General features: G+C 30.5%; 1 protein-coding gene across 2 annotated transcripts in view; it reads right to left on the reverse strand.

Moving 5' to 3' along the window:
- LOC129958143 (protein sprouty-like) overlaps positions 1 to 23,408 on the reverse strand; it is a 65,117-nt gene extending 41,709 nt beyond the window's left edge. Inside the window, exon 1 of one of the 2 annotated variants that reach the window (XM_056070361.1) lies at positions 21,868 to 23,408. In XM_056070361.1, the coding sequence (XP_055926336.1) occupies positions 22,256 to 22,984 (729 nt within the window). In that variant the 5' untranslated portion in view covers positions 22,985 to 23,408 and the 3' untranslated portion in view covers positions 21,868 to 22,255. The remainder of the gene's footprint in view (positions 1 to 21,867) is intronic. The other variant, XM_056070362.1, reaches the window with a different exon arrangement.
- Between the last annotated feature and the right edge of the window lie 1,923 nt (positions 23,409 to 25,331).

Genomic DNA, 25,331 nt, shown 5'->3' on the forward strand with positions numbered 1-25,331 from the left:
TGGCATAAAGCAGAAATTCATCTCAAACGCCTGAAAAACACTATTTGAAGTAAAACAACAAATATTCCATGCAAGATTCTACAGGATGAAGAAAAGCATATATGTAGTAGAAAGACAAATTGCAACTCGACGGGGAAAGGAGGGGAAACTTTTAAGGACAAAGCAGTCGTTTAAAACTTACCTGCATGTTTGCTTTAAAAATATCCTTACGCGAAACTAGGGGGAAGATTTTGGCTCGATAATATTATTCGGTTACTCGTAATATACTTGTGACACTTAAACGATATGGACTGTATGAAGAATGGTACTTTATATGTTTGGCTATGGTTATTTTTACATCGATTAACATTTTGGTTTGAAACAAAAGCTGGAGTGAAACAGCTAGTGATTCTCAACTGTAGCGAGATGACAATATTCCAGCCACACGTTAAATGGGATGAATCACCCATATATTCACTGACCATCACACCACTGACTTTGCAGTTTTTTAATCAAAAAGGACTATGAAATTTTAATTAGATTTAAATATACTAAAACCCAGAAGTAACTCGCGCAGAAAATCATAAATTGTATTTATGATAACAATGCACGATAAGTTGTTCCTTCTAAAGTATTAAATTAATTTTAAATGCATAAATTACTACTTAAATGACGTAATATACACAATTTTTAGAGTAGCCTGATCAAGTTCCCTTTTTCATACAACTAAGATAAGTAGTTAACAGTATGGATTTAAAAAAAACAAAAACCGATAATTAATTTTTTTTTATTTTATTCTTTAATCTTTCAGGCAGAATAAAGCCTTCCCTGTGATCAAGGATTGATTTGGTCTTTAATTACTCTAGGGAAATTGGTGATAAAAAGTAAAATGGGGCATTATTTTTTTCGAATTTGTCCCTTGATCTTATTTTAAATGTGAAAAGCTTCAGTTACAGATAATTTTACAGTAAGTTACAAATTCTTCGGTGCATTAATTTTAGAAATCCAGTAATTAAGCGGATTCTCCAATTTTAAAACAAAACTTTTAGAATATTGATTGGTTTCTTTTTTTTATAATTAAATTTATGTGCAGGATGGCTGGTGACAAGCACGATTAGTGAATTGCAGATATTTAATTGATATAAAAAATTCTACAGTTAGGATATGAAATAAAAATAAAGTTAAAAGGTTAGAGAATAAAAATACAGTAAGTTATCGTAATCAAAAGTTAAGACCACCTGCTCTTCGCCGCTCATGGTCTTGTATCGTGTCCAGCGTGCAATTCTAACTCTGGTCGAGTCCGTCATGACCCCAAAAAATTATTCATCGCTCATTGTTCATTAAGCAGAAATTAACAATGTTAAACAAAGAGAAATGCAGTTAAAAATGTTATTTTCCGAACATTTTAATACGTTTCCAATTTTTAAAAAATTACTTTTGCTTACCAATATTAACGAATGCTATAGGAACGACCCATTTTTCTAACTTACCACCATTTGAAGTTAGAATCCATAATATAAGAAACCCCCGTTTCAAAGTTCTGGTCGATTGATAACAAATGAAGCACCTCTAATTTTGAAAAAAATATTGACAACCTTGCGAGAGCCCGATTAAAGCAAAGGGCAAGGCATTTATACAAATGTTGTCAAGCGACTCCAGCTTGTAACAATAGTGCAAAAAAGGCGACCTTGCAGTTCCACTTTGGACAGGAAGTTGGAATTGACCTCTCTCACCTACTGCTCACAATGGAGAGGACTTTGGCCAGTCCGCTCTTCCGCTCCGCCTAATCTCTTACAGAGGAAGAGTTAACTCAGCCACAATCACACGCTCATTAGGACAATCATTTCGCCCAATCGACGGATTACAATGGAATTGCACTCGCAAGTTCAATGGAGGGGACGCAGGTTAATGTGAAAGTACGGCCGAATGTTTCAGAATACTTTCCAGAATTCTCAAGAATGGTTTCACTAATTGGCCCAACGTCATTTTAATAAAATGGATTGTAAAGAATAATTTTGCTTTCTAAATACTGAAATCTAACAGACAAGACCGAAAGAACATTGAGACCGAAATATATAAAAACAAAAAGTAGGGAAAAGGAAAATATAATAAAAATGACTGTCGTTAACTACAGATGCATTTTTTGGATATTCTGAAATTGATTTTTAAAAAAAATGATCTCTCAGTAGGTAGTTCAACTTGGTAGGATGGCAGACCAGCTCGATTCGATAGTAACGGCCTAAACAAACAATCAACAACCTGGGAGATGGCAGAAAATGTTACTTCACTTTAAAGACGATTTTATTAAAGAAATATCAAAAACCGATTCAAACTAGGATTTCAAAACTTTTTTAAAAAATGAAAAAGCATCGATAAGTATATGATAGCTGAAATAAATAAATAAAAAAAAAATGGCTCAAGTAAAATATAAATTATTTCATGCTACCAATTAATAATTCCACGACTAAGTTTAGAAATGGTGCCAACTCTGTCTATTAAATATTTCTGAATGACGCAATATATATATTACTGCAAATAACTTAAATGATATAAGCATTGAAAACTGGACAGAGTTAACAGAAATCAAATTTGAAATAATGCAATACCATTTACACGTCACAAATCTTTTTTTGAAAGCACTTAAATTAAATTAAATTTCATTATTCATTTAAAAAAATTGTTTCTAATTAACTGACTTGTTTCTAAATAATTTGAGAAATGAAAAAAAAAATTCAAGCAGTTTTACTTATTTAACTTTTATTCTGAAATAGAAATAAAATAAAAGAAATCATAGAAAAATAAAAATTAATTAAAAAGACTGATTAATATTTACAATCAACCACTTTAGCTTGCATACTTTCAAAGTATATAAAATTCTTTACGAAATCGAAGATAAAAAAGTAATAACAATAAAAAATGTTTATAGATATAATAAAGCATTCACTAATGAAAAGGTTCTATAATTTATCCACTTCTCACTAACTAAATCGATTTAAAAATCTGACATAAAATGAAAGCTTGGTTATTATAGAATGAGCCCTTAAATAATTCCTTAACGGCAGAAACACATGCAAGCATTACAAAACATAAGACTGACAAACACGATAATTGATTTTCATCCAAGATTTTTCGGCCTACACTGCATGAAGTGGTTAAGAATACAACATTTGAACTGATGAAGAGGAACAATTGAAAATGCGATAGGTAAAAGCTTATATTAGAATGAAATATCCGAGACAATATTGGTGAGAAATAAGAGGATATCGGTTACGTTTATATTTACTTGGCACTATTCAAAGGTATGCTTACATAGGCCAAGAATAAAACAAAGAAGAATAAGTTTAAAAGAGAAAGAAAGTGCAAAATGAATTCATTTAGCATATTACGGATAAAGAGGAATACGTGCTGCTTTAGAAACAATTCAAAATACGAGAGGAATATTAATTTCGGTCATTAATCTTCGGTTTTTCAACAATTATATCTTAATACTTGTAGTTTGAAGTCAATGCAAGTAAGAAATGTTTACAATTAAAATAGCATTTGTCCTTAAGGAATGTTAATTAATGTACAATCAGGTGTAATAATTTCATATAAAATACTACCTATGTGAAACGCTGTTTACAAATTAGCTTTAAAAAATGCTGTTTGGATTAAAGTAATCAGTTTAATATTTTTAAAACTTTTCAATTGCTTTTCCATTGGTTGAAAACCTTATTCAAAACTATCCCAAACTATTTTGTTTAATATACCAAATATCCGAACAATGTATGTATGAAAAACAGAATACATTTTTAATATTAAGATTAGAATAATTATAATTAAAATTACGATATTATTTTAACTTTTGAATATACGTAATGGCTAATTACACTCATAAAACGTATGCAACTTGTAATTTTAATCATCTGGTGAATCTCTTGTGTCATGAAGCAATGAATTAAAGAACAACGAGTAGAAATATCAGACAAAATTCAATAGAAATAAAAACATAAGACAACTAAAATAGCATGCTGAAAACGGATCAATAGATGCAATGGCCTGTAAATGGCTGGAGAGTTTTTCAGATGAAAATTATAATATACAAGATTAAAAACATATTTTGTGCCAGATAGAATCCAGTAACAATTAAGACGTATTCATATTATAGATTTAAAAAAAAAACAAAAAAAACTGAAATCTTATCCCAAAGAATTTGTTTGATTCGTTTCGATTTTTAAACTACTAAAATGAGACACTCATCGTAAAAATGAAATGTAAAAGTTTTTCAATAAAGGAACCTCAACACCTGGGTGTTTTGGCGATCGCCAAACGAAGCATTTGGGCTTTGCTGAGATGTTAAGTAGAAGTTAATTTTAGAAAGAAGGGAAACAGCCCGCCTTGGCAAAGATGATTTGGAAATGCAGAAGTCGACACAAAAAGCCACCTCCCCCGCAAGACGAATTTTCTTTGTTTGGAAACTTTCATATCCTCTTCAACGATCTGATTCGTGACACAAAATCAGGACACCAGTAAAAGCCGTCGACAAGTTCATAGTCGTATCTCAAAACGACAAAATGCAAGCAGTTTGGGTGTTATTTCTGAAAAAGAAGAAACTCGAGATGAAAAATCAGTTGAAAAAACTTCAACGAAAAATTAAAAACTTTGTTGGTTACAATAAATGTCCGGTTTCAAGAATAAATGTTTAGAAATTTACCATATGTCCGAAAACCAACCACCTTTCACTGTTAGAGGTGTTCTCACACTATAAAATTTATTAAAAAAATGTTAGCAACAGACCATCTACTTCTACCTTACTATACTTATATACGAAGTACATAGAAATATCATAATTGTCAAAAAATACACCCCACCCCCCTGCGATCGGAAATCTCAGGGATACATCTGTCAGGAACCATGATAATTATGAAAGGGAACGAGCTAGCCCGTTGAGAATTGGCATACAGCCTTCACGCCAAATTTGTATATTTCTATGAAATTTGAGAGAAAATCCATCAAAGGGATGTCATTTGTTCATTATTAAGAATCTGAATGCAATAATTAATAATAGATTAAAATTTGGTACATAATTTTATCAGCATTGTCTCAACTCCTGGACCAAATCTGTCAATAGGTTGAATGTTTATCGGTCTGTATATTCGCGTGCATGAAAACATGAAAAACTTAAAAATTGATCTGGAAATTTATTATGTGATCTTGTGATCAAAATTATATATCTGTATTACATTTTGGATCAAATTTATAGAGATAAATAAGGATTTTCCTTTTTTTTTTCATCATAAAATTTGAGAAAAACATGAAATTATATCAATAATTTGCCAAAGATATTTCTATTTTGATAAATAGAAATATTGCTACAAAGATCTTGCTTTTTGTTAATTTTAAACACGCAAAAGAGAAGGCCTCAAACCATTCAAGAAGCATTTAGTTAGTTTTAAATCTGTCAGTTGAGGCATCCTCAAACTGACAGATTTAAGGTATTTTAAGGAACCAAAAGAATGTTGAAATATTTGTGGATTCAAAATTCTTAAATTAATTATCATTATCTAGAAAAACATATTGAAATTATTGAGGAATATCTGCATGCAAATGTCTTTTGTATAAAATCCGAGACAGCATTTCTTGTAAGATTTACATTAACACCTTGCTGATAAACTAGAAATTGGGTGCAGGCAGCTCCAAAACTACAAAACACTTTCATGTATATTCATGCATAAAAGTCAAGAATATACAAAAAAACTGGGGGCGGATCACGAAACAATTCATGTTTCCGTGAGTATTTTTTGTTCAGCAATATGCATTCATTTATATTTTTAAGGCATTCAGATATTTACAACTTGAACTGTTAGGCAACTTTTTCCAAAGAATAGCTATATCCGGAGGTTAAGAAACATCAAGTTTAAGCACTCATTGAACCCTTTAGTACTGGTTAATATAACATAAACAAATTTTTCTAAATAATCTGAATCCTAAGTGTCTTATGAAGAATGTTACAAGTCCTCATCAGACAACATTCTTAGTTATTTTTGATCATTCATAAATCAGCTAGCGAATGCAACTAAGAAATGAACTTATAATAAAACTACTTTAAAAATGAGCATTTGTAACTACAGATAAGGTTGACATAATAGATTTACGCATGCCTAAATTAGTTTCCATTTTATAGTTTTTGTTTTAAAAAAATTCACAGTTTTGTTACTTTAACAGTCCGTTGAAGCATCACGAGGGTTATTTTGGGAAGTATCTCGCGAATCGAAGTCCAATGACGTTCACATAAAAGCATTCCGATCATTTATAAGATGTAACGGCAATGATCACCTACCTGCCTTCGAACTGAAAAGAGATGCCTATTAAATTTGAAGGGGGCATGAAAACCCTATGAGAACGGTAAATAACTTCAAGAGCTAAATTTGAGCTTTCACAAAGTGGCAATGAGGTCAATTGCTTCTCAAACTTTATTTCTCAATGATTCTTTTGAATGGGCCTTTTTTTCATCACCTTTCAATCAGTGTCAAACACTGACACTGTGCATAGATAATCCTCCATTATAAACCAAACATAAGGGAAAATAAATACTTAAGAATGAGGTAGCGAAAGAGTTGAATTACTTTATGTGGAATTTGCGCACGCCTATTCAAACTAAGCTTTCTGAAGTTTCGAATCTTGTTGTAGTACTACGGTGACCATGATATCATATCAGAAGGTTTTATCATTCATATTTCGAATTTGTAATATATTTACAAAACGGAAACTAGTCGGGCTTTCTATAACTCGTTGAATTCTGGGGGTGGGCGAGAGGATGCAAGTAATAGCTTAGTAGCACCTTCAGCTACAAAGTAGCAAAAAGCTCCCTAATCGTTATTTGGTTAAAAGACCGCTAGTGAAATAATTTTTTTGAATTCCAAAAACGCACAAATTTAGATGAAGCGCAAAGAAATATCATTATGGCCAGCAGAAATTAAAAGTAAACCAGTGAGAGTGGTGGTCTCCACAAAATTTTCTCGCATGCTCTCTAATAAAGGTGATACCCCAGAGAACATCTTGCATGGCATTCGCGTACAATAGATACGAAATATTAACCTTTGGCGTAAATTTAGCATTTTTACTGAAACTATCGTTAATTCTTGGCAAGATTTTTGGAATTAATCCCTGGCATGCGGTAAGTAACATCTGAAAATTAAATTTGTGTTTTAGACGCATTCTTCCCAAATGATTGAAACAAAAATTTGATATAAACAAATCTACACTTTTAGACACAAAACCATGTTCCGAATTTGATACATTTCAGTCATTTTATTTACATGTTTCTGAAATGACAGATCCAGATAGTCAACCTCTAGTTGGATTTGGCTCAAAATTGGATACATGTCAACAATATAGATATCAAATTCGGGTACCGAATTTTATTCATCTAACCCTCTTTGTTTTGTAGTTACCGTGTTAACTTGTACCTGTACAGCCAGCAAACAGACTTCCTCAAAAAAAAAAAAAAAAAAAAAAAAAGATAGAAATCTATAAATTTGGTGTAAAGACCGTTACCAATTTTCATCCATCTACTCAGTTTTTGAGTTATCTTTGTCACAAACAAACATAATGCCAAAAGTGTGTTTTTCGAGCCCAGAGAGGTCTAAAAACATGAAGAATCGTCAAAATCTCGAGTTCGAATTTTTTTTTTGACGGTTACAATATTTTATCTATACTTTACATGCGAGAAAGTAAAAGGATTGCAAGCTGGAAGTAATAATAAATACACTGGTGTGTAATATAAAATCACAGATCGATTGAAACAAATGAAACAGTAAAATTCAACAAAGATACACACACACAAAACTAAACATCACCGTCAAGTTTCACTATCTACAAAGTATACGACAATAAATAGAATAGTTAAGAAAAGTACAATTCAAGCCATGCTTAATAAAATTTTCTGCAAAAAAAAATTCAAGAAATATTCTTATCTGTACTGTCAGATTCGAATGAATTAAAGTGAAGTTCGAAATTCGTTCTTCAGAAATTTCTCCACCGCTTTCGAACTTTCAACAAAATTAGAAGTTCAAAATCTAAGATTTTCTATTCAATTAATCACAATTTAGGATGCTATTATACTTTGCGTCAGGGTAAACAATTTAAAATTCTCAGAGAATGGAGAAATATATCACTTTCAGCTTCTTCTAAGATCAAAAAAAATTCAAAGTCCTTTTTGGAAGCAGAGAAAAACTAAAAAAAACTTGATGTTGTAACTAGGCACAGGTCAACATATTAATTCAGAATAGATTTAAACACTGGCACCTTAAAAATCAACACCTAAAAAAAGTTTTACCTTTCTACAAAGACAAAGAAAAATTTTGAGAGGAAAACTAAAGGAAAATAAAAGCGCATAAAAGTGAAAATATTTTTATTTACTTTAAATTATTTTTATCAATTGAAATCTAACACAGTGCCAATCGACACATTTGTCTTTCACACACGGCAAGCATATCCTGCCATAAATTACATGACTTATTTACATAGTGCAGATATTTACAACTTTTACATTTTCTACATATTTACATAGTGGTATCACACAACATCTTTTAATAAATTCATAACATGACTCTGTATTCAAACATAAATAAATAGGATACGTATTAAAACCTCAAACAACAAAGTCTGATTTAAAGGGGGAAAAAAACTAAAATCAAAATCTTCAGTTTTTTATGATATAGAAACACTATTTAAGTAGTGGCACTCTAAGTGAATTTTAAGCATTCAAAGTAAAATCATGTGCCCGGGGGGGATATACATATTCAGTACAGAAAACAGACTTTGTGTGAAAGAGGTTTTATTACATTTTACAATCTCTATAAAGAAACAATTTGCTGATTACTTAGAAATGTTAAAAAATTATAACAAATTAATCAAAAAAATTTTTTGTTCCAAAAAATCTAAAGAGGTATTAAAAATCAATTAAAAACAAATGTTGCAAGATTTTTTTTAGTACACAAAATTAGATATACATTTAAGCATTAAGCATTACATCAGTAAATTCGGTAGCATTTAAAGTTATTTTATAATTTATGTTTAGATTTATGGGTTTTAAGTTATCTTATGAAGATGTTATATAATTCGATTATTTATTACACATATAAAACAGACACTTGCATATTTACCTGAATTCGAAATTTTTTTTAAAGCTGGCTGGGAAAATTTTATTTTGTGGATACGGAAAAACAATACATACATCACATACATGTTCACAAACGACTAGACTAAGCTTTTCATAATACAATTAAATTTCTTTGATTTGTACTCAAGCTCGAAGAGAGTTTGAAAACCTTCCGTCTCGTGCCTTTTACGTAGAAAACAATTAAAAGGTTTTACGCTATACATTTTAGAAGGGAGAGATTTAAGTCAATGTACCATAACAATCGACTCATTAACCTAAATATGTGTGCTTTCTTAAACATGGGTAAAAGCTATTACGTGTAAGTATTTGGCGCAAACTGACTGGATTTGATCAATTAACAAATTTAAATGTTCAGTCTAAACAAGTGGTTTGAAAGGAAACAGAATATTCAATACTGGGTGACGCGGAATGAGTTTACAAATTCCTCTTAAGATATTCAAAGAATCCAAGAAGAGGAAAATGGTGTTAAAATGGGAAAAGTTTCCTGAAAAGTTCATTCATTTATGAGGGCAAGAACCGACAGTAGGGTCAAGTGCTCCATAGCAAATCTAAACGAAATCTTTTAAAACCTCACATTAAAAGCAGTTCTTAAAAGAAATAAATATTAAAAACGAAATCGCATTTTATTGTTATAAACTTTAGATTCTATCAAAAATCTATTATCCAACTTTAAAAAAAAAAAAAAAAAAAAAAAACGAGAATAGTAGTATTCGAGTTCATAAGAAAAAAAAAAGAAAGAAAGAAAAAGGTTATTTATTTCTCTATTTGGAACGACCGCAATTTTATTTGAATGAAAGCCGAAGGTCTCGCGAAAAATCATGCGAAAGTTTTTTAAAAGGACTTGAGGGAGTGAAAAAGTACGCGAAAAGGTCAGTATCATGATAGCGAGAGACAAAGAAAGACAGTGCAAAAGGAAGTCCCATTTTGTAATTGACGACAGGAAGATCCAATCTAAGATTTGAGTCGGCCCCCGCAACCCACGCAGCTGTACGCCATATTGGCGTGAGAGAACTTTCAATGCAGCCTAATTGCAGTACGGCTCATCAGGACTTCCTGTGCAGATCACAGTTGCCTGCGACGCAGAGAGCCTACGCACGACTTCCAAAAGGATTCGCTTCGAAAATACCTGGCTTCACTGCAGTTGGTCGAAATTTTTTCACGAGAAAAAGGGAAACTTCTGCTCGGGATTCTCAGTAAAAGACACACAGAAAACTGAAAAATTAAAAATCACTTACCAAAACCGCTAGTAATTTTTACATCATTCCGATTATACTTCCGGTATCAAAACATGCAAGAGGAATATCTGTTAAAAATAAACTAACGTTTTTCAGATTAATCCACTACCAACGAATGTTTTCACTTAACTATATTAAAATTCAATAACACTGAAATAAATTTATTATGCCTGTTACATTCCATGATTTTAGTAACCATGAATGGCCGATTAGAAATGCAAATTTTAATTCGGTAAGTGGGGGAAAAGAGAAAAAGGGGGGAAAATAAAATTTCATCCTTAGTCATGAATAATGGAGAAAATTAATAGTTAATTTTTTTTTCAAAATAGAAAAATTTGATTAAAGCAAAAATAACATGGGGAAATAAACAAAATATGTACAAATTTTGCGTAAATTAAACGAATTATCATTATTAAGTACTAAAGACCTCGCCATACAATTAAAAAGAAAGAAAATAAAATAAAATACTTACACAACTTGAAATAGCAGCAACCATCCGAAGCAAAACGGAATTCCAATTTTTATTAATTTCGCACTTACCTGTTATCCTTGATTTCTTCAGTCAGCACCCGAGCTCTCAAAAGACAAATCATCTTGCAACGGAATCATTTAACAACGTAAAGCCATCAATGAATAAAATAGTAAAGCAAGCATTCAAGATTTGAGTCAGTTTTTAAAATATTCAATAGAGTAATTTTTTTCTCCCTTTTACCTGAAATAATATTCGCATCCTAAATAAGACCGATTTGAATTGTACTTAAAAGCGACGTTGTGTAATATGAAGCGATTATGGAAATATTTTGAATTTTTGCATTGATAGCATTTTTTAAAATTACTTCCCCATTAAAGTTCACATGAGAAGAATATCCGAGTACAGTGCAGCGAAGAGGAAGATTCTTGCAATAGAAAACTAAGCAAATTGAAATTATTATTAAATATTCTTTTTGGCGCATTGAATCTATTTGTAATATAAGTTCACAAGTTAAAAAAATTTAAAATGTAATTAAAAACTACTTATCTAGTGCAATGTTTACACACTGCATACAATATACTATTACGATTATCGTTTCTGTCACTAAGCATACGTTTTTTACGAAATTTTTTTTCCCCTTTATTTTCTTTTCTTCCTATATTTATTGAGGTAGTTCGATATTGCATTTGCAGTATTTTTACATAACAAAATTTTCAAATAATTGTATTAAGGTTAGCATGATTTTTATAAAATTTATTCGCAGATTATAATTTTTATAAATAATAATGAGAAAATTCACTTACCTATAATTGTTGATAGAGCCAAGAATATCAAACAGAAGTCAGATTAGCAAGTAAATAAAATTTCTTGTATTAAACAGGCTGACCCATGCGGATTATAAACATGGGAATGGTGTAACATTCATCTAGTATTAGTTATAAATATAGAGTTATGTATTCAGAAATCTTGCGACTTTCTTAAACCAATGTTAAATATATTTTTATTTAGCAATCGAGTATATATACTGCGAGTTTCTCTCTTGTACATGGACTGAAATGGTAATTTTACAATTTAACATATATCAAGTTTTTTTGTTTTTTGTCTACAGTCAATTTTTTTAATATATTAACATTAAAATAACAATATGTTGTCTGTGACCTTAAGCTATCATAAGTTCTTGCCCACATATTTAGTATTTTTTAGCATTTTTTTTTTTTTTCAAAATTTGGTTTTTACCAAAACAAAATAGCAAAATACTAAGTATAATGACTTTTAAAATCTAAATGTCATTTTTCTATTGTTTAAATGTAATAAATCAAAAATTACTTTCATGAAATAATTTTAAATTGAATTAACTGAAACTGAAGATAATAAAACAATGTTAATCATTAAAAGACACTTCATTATATTTATGGAAACTAAACTTTTAAAATAATTACAAAACGTTTAATAAGGTTAATTTTTCAAAGAAGTCTTTTCAAACTCTGTAAGCATAACAATGATTTTAACATAAAAGCAAGTGTTCACACATTGCAGGAAAAGTGTTATATACAGTAAACTCTTCATTAAACGCTTCAAAAACACATTGTTATGGTATTAAATAGTACTTTTATAAAATAAACAAAAATTCAAAAATGGCTGCTATTCATGGGACATATTTTAAACAAAACATCATAAAAACAGAAAATATCCAAAATACACAACCAAAAATAGCTTTAAAATATATATGAAAAAGCTCACTTTATATCAGATTTACTAATTTACATATACCTGAAAAATACAGGTTTCATTTATACTATAAATGCATTTTTTTAGAACGGCGATTAATCAAGGGTTTACTGCATGTTAATTTTTTTGGAATAAAAACTTTTTTTTTGTAATAGGAGACAAAAGAAAAATGCATACACTTAGTTAAGACTACAGTGGATTTTATTGACAATTCAAGCCCATCAGGCAACATTTGTACCGACTGGAAATAAATATAACATTTTTTTAATATAAAATAGTTCTGCAATATAGCGCAAATATTACACAATAAATATCATTTGACAAGATGTTTTTGCTCTGTTCAATAACATATATACAGATTTTTAGAGTGCAGCCACTTAGTCGTAGTTATTGGAAAGAAAAAAAGAATACATATAAGTTTACATCAACTGATCAGCATGCATAAGACAAAGACTTGATCTATTTTAATCTACAATGAACATCAAGGGACAAGGAGGGATACTAAACAGTATTGTGTTAAAATGAGTTAAAGATGAGTTTAAAAGAATTATATAATTTTCTTTTCTTTCTCCATATTGAATAATTTCAAGTCATCACTGAATGGTTTGAAACTAAAATCCACTGATTATTAAAAAAAAAAGTTCAACGTAAAAAGAGCATAAGGTTCAGCAAATATTTTCACTTTCTTCCAAATAATTTTTTTCCAGAAATATGTAGAATGACTTTATACAAAAATATATTTGCACTAAAATTGAAGTTTTTTTTTTTCATCCTTTCTAAAAGAAATACAATTTTCATAGCTTTGTATAATGAGTATCAATAAATAATTACAATGGTGCTTCTTAATAGAATATCTTGTGAAATCACACTCTATAAAAATATAATTCAATTTAGTTAATATATACAATTAAATAATGTATTAACACATTCATTGACTACATTTCGACATAGCTTCGATGCTATCATTTCATTTTTATTTGGTTTTCTCATTAAACTGATTTAGAACCATGACTTACAACATTTTGATTACATACAATGGGGGTTCTGCATCAGCATTCTAACACTCAATTTACAAGACATACTTTTTCACATGGCATGCAGGTTTTATTTCTCTATCTGGGATGTATCAACATGTTTGAGGGAAAAGATTAATTATATATGTTCTTAAAAATAATTTCTCTCATTGGGATTTAAAAAGGTCTTATTTACATTTGAAAAATAGAAATTAGTAAGTTTACTCTAGAAGTTAGTCACGAAGTTAGAACAAATTTGTAAAATAGTACTCTGAAATTAGAAAAATAATTGAAGTTTCTCTGTTCTATATTCCTACAATTAGAGCTGTTTTCTCATTCATATTTCCAGCATTTTCAAAAATAGTTTGAAAACATTAGTAAAGAAGTAAGTAGCAAGGTACTCTATATGGATAATTAAGAATGTTAATAATCACATGTTATAGAGGCAATTTTTTGGCATGTTGTACAAGACTTGGAAGCTGAGTTCAAAGTATACAAATACCATTGACTGTCACCATTTTTTTTTAAATTTCAAATCTAAATTATGTAATAGTTAACACATGTTAGCTGCTTGAATGAGGTTTATATTCAAAATGAATGATTAGTGAACATCAATGATCATGAGATGACGGTGAGCATGATGAAACAATGAAAAGAAATGTCAATGAATATTTTGAGACACTACAAATGAAAAATATATGCTCACATTTCAGTCAAAAAACTTCACAAGCTCAATACACAGTTTGGAAAGTATCCACATTTTCAAAAATAGTTCATAAAATTAAATCTATAAAAGGAAAGCATCTACAGAAACAAACTGGAATGAAAGCTTCAAACCAGAGTTCAACACAAGTCTCTCTAATAAAAGAATTACTGTCAATCTAAAAAACACAGAAATTAATATTGAAAATACAAGAAAATTATTTTAAAAAAACTAAAGTCAAGACTAAAGTAATTAAGTCTATTGATTTTAACATTCATTTCTTAAAATCACAGTTATATTAAAAAGAAAGGAGGAGGGGGATCCTAATTTCTAACAAGAACTTGTGTCATTTGTTCATACACAAGTCATCAAATATTTGACATATTTTGAAGATTTCAAAAAAGATTTAAATAGTCTATTTCTGCTGTAATGATTAAGAAAAGGAACTTTGAAGCAAATTACAATGTCTTCGCCGAGTTTTTCAAATGTTGGCACACCGTCCTGGAGTGTGCTCACTTAACCCAAGTTGTGCCCTTTCAACTGATAACCAGTCACTTGAGATTTATGCCCACTGCTGATAGCGCAGAGACTAGAAGAAAAAACAAGTATACCTAGATAAGAAGACACCATAAGGAGACCTCCAATCTACCTTTTTTGAAGAAGTGATGGCAAAATACACAGAAACAGTCTCCAAAAAAGTTTCTGATTTGAAGAGCAAATAATCGAAAATTTCGTTGTCGTCAATGTGACAGTGTCGCATTTAATCTGATCAAATTTTTTAAGTTCACATCTAAAATGTACTTGCTTACCAATTATGTGTAAAGTAGAACTTCAGAGGGAAAACATCTGCTTCTAAAAAAATTTCATGATGTTAAAAAAAAAAAAAAACACAAAAAAAAATGCTTATAAAAAATCAAATATTTTGACTAGTTCACATAAACGACTGAATCGCATTCAGTCAGTCTCATAATAGCAAATAAAATCAAAAATAAATTATGCACAAAAATATTTTATTCGTAGCATGACTGATATGAAATAGAGCTATATTAATTATGATTTTATCATAAAATTAAAAAGAAATTATTTTCCTGTATGAACACCAAATAAAAAAACTTTTATATGAAATCAATTATTTTATTTATTTACAGGGATAAGAGTAAATAAGAGCTTAAATTTTGTACTGGCATAGTTGAACGTTCTACATTTCTTATATATATGAAACACTGCTTTATACTAAACAAAAAAATATCATTCCCAAAAAATTCGAATACAATATCAAATACATAGCGAATATAAATAAATTTTGTAGCGATTTAGCCTCATGTTTAGAAGAGTCTTGGATACATTACTCAGGGAATAGATTGCTGCACGGAGGGAAAATGTTTACACAGAATGAGAATACTGAGCAATACAAAATAAAATCGTATTTCGCTTCTCGATAACAAAATCAAAACATCATACTTTTCCAAAACTACTGCATAAGAAGGGGCCAATTTCAGCATTCACCCCTCCCCCCAAACAGACACATTTGCTTAAGGATCAACAAATTAAAATACTACGAATTAAATATTGAAATAATGCTTTAATATTGCGAGATTATTCAATCACACTTCATCTACAATTTCAGAATAGAGATTTCATCATACAAAATTTAAAATAAATGTCTCCTACATTAAATACAGTTAGTAAACTAACTCAACAAAACAATACGGATAAGGCGATGTGTTATTTTTAAGGGTATGTAAACACATTTTAAATGGTTATTTAGAAGGCCAGAAAACATATTACAATTTTTTACGGTTAAGTGAAAAATAGTATAATTGCCACATTTTCAATCCGATGTAATCTAAAAGTAAACGATATGAAACCTCCCCTCCTTCTATAACACCAAAAAAAGTTAGAAATTGTAGAAATTGTTAATCGTTATGTTTGCCCAAATTTTATGCAAAAAAATTGAAAAAGAAAAAACATTTTACATACTACAGTGAAATAGACGAATGTATTGTATTTGCACATTGTATAGCAACGATTATATTAATTTTCTGTAATAAAAGACTATCTTCTTTATATTGAAAAAACTGTGACATATTTGATTGGGGGGCGGAAACGATAATGTGAACAAGGCATCTTTTTAAACTATGTAAATTTTATTAGCAATTATACAGCTGAGATTTCTTTAAGTTAATAACCATTCACAATCGATGGTAAGATTTATTAAGAAATATGTACAGAGGTATGAAAGAGGAAAACATAATAATTTTAGGGAGGTATTTGTTTGAAGTCATTAGGGGATCTTTCCAAAATCACACTTATGTTACGTGATCTCTAATTGAAAATAAATGTACGTGCAGTCCATCTTTTCATGATGAAATATTATTCAAAAATTAAAATAATTACAGAAATGCGAGTGAATTTTAAAAATTGCAGCAAAAAAGAATTTTTAAATTATCCATTAAAAATAAATAGCGCGTATTTCGTCTAAACAGTGAAAATTAATGAAAAACGCATCACTGCCAGTCCGAAGTCAACAAATTTTATTTGAATCTTCGTTAAAAAAACAAATCAAACGCATTAAAGTAAAAGTTTCATCAGTGTGAATGGTTTGCTTATATGCATGACGATTATTAAACTTTATGATGCATATTAATATTATTTGCAAACTATAAGCATGCTAAGTATTTGCACATCGCTGTCAATAATATTCAGGATTAAGCTGTATTTAATATTATTGCGAAATTATATTTTTAGTTTCTATTTTAAACGAAGCATTTTCCTTTGGCATCTTACAACGCGCTACATTCCTCATTTAAACACTGAACACAAACGAGGATATTTAAAAACAACGTTAACAAAAAAAAAAAAAAAAAAAAAAAGGCAAGTGGAAGAAGGTCGGAGAAAAATTAATGTTGAGAAATGTAACATAAGTTTAATTCGAAATTTTGAAATGGCACACATCATAATCTGAAGAAAAAATATTACATTCTTTGCTTTGAAATACTTCATATATCTGTAATTTCTATCAAATAAAAAATTAGATATTTTAACATAATTATTGAAAATTTTTCCACAATACAATATACGAATTGATTAAATGATTTGATACGGATCAAACTGCCACCACTTCGCGCATCTGAATAAGTCTTAGTGATAAAATTCTTACAAACTACAATAAGAAATAAAAATCCGTCTAATGAAAGTGTAGTAACTAGAAAACGCACGAAGAACCACCTCTGCACGAACGATCATAAACTGCCATGTTTTAAACCCGCAATCAGCCAAAAAAGAAAGCCAACCAACTCTCCTCTTAAAGAAAAAACTAGGACTTCGAGTCGAAGCGTACGTGTAGTAGTAAGCGTATTCATTAATGAAAGTTGAGAAATCCGTCACAATGAAAATGCGATCAGAGTAAAAATGTTCATAACAAACAGAAAGCCCATTTGTGAGCATCAGCACAGATTGCAATGATCGCTACTGCAGTGGATACAATTAAACTTTGAATAATTCACATGGCTCTTAACATCAGGTCAGACCATTTGACAAAGTTACGCAAACAACCTTCGGCCGCACTGTATTTGAGCGGATGTGGATTTTTGCGTGGGAATGATGTTGGGTGTTTTCGAAACTATTACGAAAAGGTACGCATTTAACGAAAATCGGTTCTGACAGAACAGCTGAACGCATTTGTTTCACCTCCGCGTTTTTGTCATTTGCAGTCAAAGAACTGAAGTAGTCTAGATTTACGGTTCTTGCAAGCCAGATGCTCAATATTCTGCGACGGAATTGCGAGCCATCAGGAAAGCATGAAGGTTTCCATGACTGTTTTTTCAGCGGCATTCGCAGACGGCGCGCGCGCGCACTCAAACCGTCAAAAATTTTTTGTTCAAATTAAATGCTATGACATGAACTAATGTTAAAAAAAATTACATTATGCAATTAAAAGCAAACTCAAATGGAACATAAGATGCTTTTATGTTCAATTCAATAAGGGTTAGCCCCTTACAATCAATGATTTAGAGGAGATAACAGAAGTGAGGTAAGGTCGTGATCATGAAATAGGGAGAAAAAAAAAAAAAAAAAAAGGCCAAGAAAAGTACACATATGGAATTTCACAATTTATGGATTATAGTCATGATTCAAATTTGATGTAAAAATTGCCTAGTGTCAATAACTAATGAATAAACAATATGCCTACAAAATTGGAAAACCCAAGGTCCGAATCCTGGTCAGAGCATTTATTATTAAACTAAATACGTTTCGCACACTTAATAGAAAAGTCGAGTTAAGAAAACGCATGGTATAATAAAAATTCTTAACCATTTATTCATATAAAATAAATCTATATTACCATATTATGTTATTAAATTTTAAGTTTTTCATAGTAAATATATTTTAAACTCTAAAACAGAAAAAAATGACATATGTTAAAACGAAAATTAATGAATAAAATAAGATTTTATAAACACATACAATTTTCAATCTACTGGTTATTTTTTTATCGCTCAGAAATAAAATTATTAGTATTAAAATCGAAATAATTCCTATTTGATGAACACACGGATGTCTATTGTTTTCAATGAGTGATTGAAGATCAAAGAACAACAAAAAATATTTCATATATTTTAATATTCATTTATGAAATTCCAACTGATGGTAGGAAGAATTGGTTCTAAAACAATGTTTAAAATATGAGACATATAACAATTCCTCGCTATACCGCAATAATCCAAACATGCTTAGCCGATTACAACATTGATAATTTTTACACATTGCTACATGCCAAATACCGAAAAGAAAGAAAAAAAAAATTGTTTTAAAGCACGTAAATATTTTTTTTTAATATTCAATAACTAGCTAACTATTCTATTGGACAGTTGTGTTTATATTAGGGTGTAGTAAAAAAAAATCTCTATAAATGAAAATGTGGTAATTAAACGATAGAAGCAAAACAACATCCCTTAAATAAACACTACTTCAATAACAAGTAATATAACATTTTAAGATCTAATAATTGCGAAAATGATATCAATTAGAAACCAATATGCAGTTTATTCATTGAACAATCCTGTTATTGAATTACTGAATAAAGATTCAAAGCATGATGAAATGAAGATATTTAATTATGGATAATGAATATGAGGGAGGGTGAATGCCAAATCTGCCCAATACAACAGACTAAATAAAAACATTTCTATGCATTTGGAAAGCTGCCAAAGTTGATGAAACTTTTTTTATATGTAATCTCTATTACTTTTTAAAATAATCATTTACTTTTAAAACAAGTGGAGTCAAAGCTTTCAAGTTAGATAATATGAATAATGAAGTATAACTAGCTTAATTCTGAAAATACATTTTCATAAGAAAAAAATTCACAAATATATTCATAAATGTATAAATAATGTCTATCTCCCCCCCCCCATAATAATGTTTAAAGTAGCCCAAATCATTTCAAATTAAGAGATAATTGGACATAAAAATTTATTGTTATTAAAGTTAAAAATTTATTTAAGTTATCTATTTGAAAGTGTCTACAATTAAAATTATTACTATAACTTAAAATGAAAAAATATGGCTAAAAATATTAAGAAATATCAAAATACACATTGTTTTTATTTTGGTTATAGTTGCAGTTTATTTTGGTGGTTTTTATTAACAGTTTATTTAAACTATAAATAAAAGCCAAATTATCACAGAATTACTTTAAAAGAAAATTCAGCTAAGCACAAAATTAAAAGCAATAAATGCTTTGATAAATATTTTTTTTAAACAAACTCCTAAATTTACTTATATAAGTGGGCATGATAATCACAGAAAAATTGCATAAATTCAATATTAGAAAAATTATTCTGCAATTTAACAATTTTCAACTAAATTAACATGTTTAAAATTATCTATAATCAATTCCTTCTACAAAGATATAAAAAACACTTTAATGTTTAAAATTAAAATGTAACCTATCATGAAATAAGCATCCTAGTGAAAACACAGGCTTAAAATTAATTTGATGCTGAATAGTCTAATATATGTGCAAGTAACTTGTTTTAGTTCATCTTTTCCCCACTTAAAATTCAGTAGTCAAAATTATTTGCAAACAACTACATTACAAGGTATGTTCAGAGAATATATTTCTTGTGCATGCCACACAAATATCGATCATTAAATTTTAACGCGATTTAAAATTTTGACTTGTAATTTTACGATAATTACCATGTTCCTACCAAAAAGATATTCAAATAAAGACATTTAACACCATACTTTGTAATTAATTGGCAAATAATGGCACAGAATAAACAATTTTAATTTTTTATTTCTCAAGAGAGATAGAGGAAAATTATCTGCATTAATGGATTTGAGAAAATTGAATACAGCAGAAACAGTTTTGTAACTATATTTTAAACTAGCTGCAAGACATTTTCCTACTTATTACACAACACAGGAAGCTTTGCTTATCTTCAAGTAATTAGAGAGTAATCATATATACAAGTAAAGAACTGAATAAACATTTAGTTAGGAACTTCAGTCATTCAGTTAATTTAAAAAAAAAAAGAATGATGGATACAAATTAGAACTTGATATCAATAATAATAAATAAATTAGGTCAAGACAAAAAAAATATTTGTAGCATCAAAAACTTTCCGAATTATTCTGAATGAAAAGGAATTAGTAACTAATTAATATCTTTTTTATAAAATTCCAATATTTGTCGAGCCAGTTATCTAGTTTTATCTTTACAAAACAACGCACTATTTGAATGATGAAAATTAGCCATAATAAATGCACAATTATGCCAGTTCAAAATTGAATAGCAATTGTCAAGATATTTCCTTTTAACACGCAATTCTTATCTACTTAAGAAATGAAGGGAAATTCATTTTAAAAATAACTGAATTGCATTTACACCAAAATCAACTATCAAACAATTTTCTAAAATGTAAAATTTTTAAATCAAAGTAGGAAACTGTTTGATAGCTATACTGTTATTTTTAAAGAAATAGATTAAATGTATTCTCTAGATATTCTTATACATATATTTGCAGATAAATATTTTGGCACATACCAGAGATATTCTCATTAAAAAATTATTCGATTACAAAAACTGAAGGAAAATTATGCTTATTAAACAATGAATTGTAGCACAATATTTCTTGAAAATTCATTTAGTAATGCATTTTATTTGCTATTATTTCAAGTTACGAGAAATTTCATTGAAAATTATTCTCTCATTTTACACTTTTATGCACATAGTACATAAAAGCGAAAGAAAGTAGGATCAAATTTGCTATTTAAGAAGTTCTACCATTCACATTCAATAGGAAACAAAGCAAAATTCAAATTGTAGATTTTGCCACCACTTCAATTTTGTTCCCAAGTTAAATTATGTATGAAAAAAGGACAAAATACATGCTCAACAGAAATAGACTATTAAGAAACTTGAACATGTAATAATCAAGTAAAATTTCAATCCTAAAATGATTACTGTGTATATGAATAGAATTGATATCACTATATCTAACATTTATACACTACACTAGTTATTTCTAATACTAGATATTAGAGAAAAAGAGAGAAGGTATTACTTCGAGGATAATGCAATCCCATGACTTTTTCTAGCTGATCCAGACATAAAACACACTTTTCTTCAGAAATGTTTACTAACAAAAAATAAACTGTTACTTGAAACATTTTTAAATGGACGAATTTTCCGAATAGCTGTCAATTATATTTTGAAAAGAAGAACATTGGCATTTAATGATTCTCAGCTGCCAATTCTGAATCAAAATTTGGAAATAAATTAGAAGGTTTCCTCTATGAATGAAGAAGCAATGAGAAGAGATTTGAATGCTGACTTACGCTTTCCCACTCATCCAGATGCACTGACTCGCACACGAACAAAAGCACACGAAACATAACGACACCGGTCGTTTGCGAGGCAAAACTCTTTGGTACGAAGCTGTTAAAAATGAGTCAACAGTCCGAGTTGGAGTCTAGGAGCCTTTTTTCGGGCGCCTGCTCAGTCCTGTGCGGTGGGGCACATCGGCACCCATGGCCAGTGCACTTCGAGTAGCAGCCTTCGCATGCTTTCAGGCAGCCTCGTAAGGGCCAGTAACAACAGAGACACGGTAGCGGCAAGGCGAGCAAGCCGAGACAGCCCCACCTAAGGAGCCTCTTGTGTGGCGAGCAGGAACACGGCTGGTCGGCACACGACACATCGGTATCCATCTCATAGTCTTTGGCCCAATGGTAAAACAGACCTCGGACACAGCACATGCACGAACAGTAATCCACAACGTTGGGAGCCGAACACAAGCACTTGTTATTGCAAATCCACTTGGAAGGGAAGTGCCTGGGGTTACGGCAGGCCTCGCATTTGCAGCGACGGCACTGCCGGCAGATAATAGAGTCGTTGTGGTCAGCAACGTCCGCCGCTCCGTCACTGACCACCGTACTGTCCTTCTTGACCGTCGGTTGGGCAGTGATGGCCTGCGGTTGACGGGTCTTGGGCGGCCTGCCACGGCACAGGTCATTCTCATCTTTCAATCTTATCTTGACGGTCACTGCCGGAAGTTCGGGCCGGAGCGGTGTTTCAATGTATTCATTTTGCCTGCGAGCCGTCCCGGGCCTTGGCTGCGCAAGAGTTATGAAATCGCGCTGGCCGGCCACAATATTGTCAGTCTCTCCGCCATCTTGTTCCATGTAGCCAACGACGTGCTAATTCGCTCGCGTGCCGTCTTATTTACATGGTGTCGGAGCTCAGAATAGCCATCCGAATGACCCACGCAATGAGACTCGACATCGGTTAGTCCTGCATCTTAACCGGGGCACTCAAAATTTCGTACACTTTATCCATGCGACGAAAACAGGAGCACGAGCAATCGACGCAACCACCACGGAGCACAGCACTGACTCGAATGAGATTGCAACTAGCAGCGCCCCTAGTGCTTACGCTCCACTCACGAATCGACCAACGGGAAGCCGTCTCGCTTGCTGACGTTTTTATGAATGGATGACATGGGCACTCGCTGTGTGAATGAAACTCGCTGCCAACCTCATTAATATGAAACGTAAAAAAACGCCGTTTTTTACTCTATTTTAATAAGACTGCCCATCCGGGTTTACCTTTGTCGTGGATTCCCATTGCTCGAGAGTTGCGCTCAAAGAGTCCGATATGGAAATGGAACTCGAGCCAGCTTTAGTAGTTTTATCAATGGAGTCAGAAGTGGCTTGATTTTCGCAAGGAAATTTCCGATTGTAGAATGGGCGCACGACATCTAGTGGCTTGGAATTGAATCATCAGAAAACTATTTTTGGTTTCTTTTATAATTTACGTTTCCCGTTTAGTCTGATAGGAATTTAACAATGGGTAGCGCGTTTCTCGTACACTTTGGAATAGAAACCTCGTGTGGAAGCGTCTCCTCAGTCATTCATGGGGAGCATTTAGCCGTTTCCGTCTTAATGTGCTTCCGAAAAGTTTTTCTGGAGAAAACGAACTTTTCTATTGGTCTCTTTTGATTGTTTTACAATTTGCCGCTATTTAAATAGCAAGAATATTTTAAAGTAAAGTCACTTTTTCATGCAAAATCAATAGCATTATTAAACATCCGTTTATGATTTTCCGAAACAATTTTTTTCTTCTTAAGTATAGATGTATGAAACGGAATTTTTACTTTTAGAAATTTTGTGCTATTTATTTGTTAGACTATGGGACTCTTTTCAGTTTATCTATTAGAAAATATCATGCTACAAAAATAATGTTTCTTATTAACTCACGGAATAATCAAGACAACGATTCAACATAAATCTGCTTCAGTGAATATCGTATACTTTACCAAAAATACTTTTGCCTTTGCATAATTGTTTCTGAATAGAAAAAAAAAAATGAAATTTCGAACAGTAATGGTTTATTTCTTCATGATAAGAAATGATTTCACAAATATTAAACCTGACAAGGCGGAAACGGTCTTCATTATTTATTATTTATTAGAAATTCTGTTTTTCATTTTAATAAGAAACTGATTTTTTCTCCTACGCTACAAACAGCTGTTCATTGCTCGATGAATACGGTCACTAAAAAATATCAATAAGTTTAATAAAAAAGTTTTTGAAAACAGATTTTTATTATTGCAATAAAAAAATAGAATGTTTTATTTTATTTATTTATTTCTGATTTTTAGTTTACAATTCATCATTATAAATATATTATGAATGAATATTGAAATCAATTAGTTCCCGATTTCACAACAAAGAAATGTCAAAATTTAATTAAATTAATGGACTATACTCTGAAAAATATTAAAATAGAGGATTATCATCGAAAGCATACAAATCACAAAATTTCAAAACTCTAAAACATCAGAAATGAGTGGGAAAAAAATCGATTATAAAATTCAAGCTTTACAAATATGAAATATGTGAAGTTAAATAAAATAATGTAAAGACAGACCAAAAGTCACCATTTTATAATAAAACAAAATATCTAAAAGATGTTTTTTCTCTTCATATCAATACGTTTAAGTTTTTTTTATGTTAATTTTTCCCTTGATAAATCCGTTGGTGTGACACGAAAATTTGAATGGAGAACGGATCAGGAGTCTCCTCGTCGTCTGATCCCAGTTGAAAACTACACAGTCCGTTCCAAAACAATTATCCTGTTTCTTTCGAACGGGGCTTTAGTATAACTAAACACAACTAAGCGCTTAGTGTTTCATTGAAAAAAATTGCATGCAAAGTTTAAAATGAAAAAAAAAAATGTAAGCGCCATTCCCTTTATTTTAATATTATAGGTTAAAAGTCGCGAACAAAACAAGCAAGTGGCTTTTTTAAAAATTATTTTTATGCAATGATATTTTTTTTATCTCCATAAAAATCAAAATTAAGCAATAAAAATATAAGAAAATCAATCTAGAAATTATCGTTACAATCATTCTTCACCATGTTATTTATATGTCACGAAAGGTAGAAAGTAAGGTTCAGGTGCTATCTTCTCCCAATTGTGCGGCACCCATGTCCAATAAATTCAACCATTAATCAACTTCAGGAAAAA

Source organism: Argiope bruennichi, chromosome X1, assembly GCF_947563725.1.
Source record: "Argiope bruennichi chromosome X1, qqArgBrue1.1, whole genome shotgun sequence".
NCBI classification, from domain to species: domain Eukaryota; kingdom Metazoa; phylum Arthropoda; class Arachnida; order Araneae; family Araneidae; genus Argiope; species Argiope bruennichi.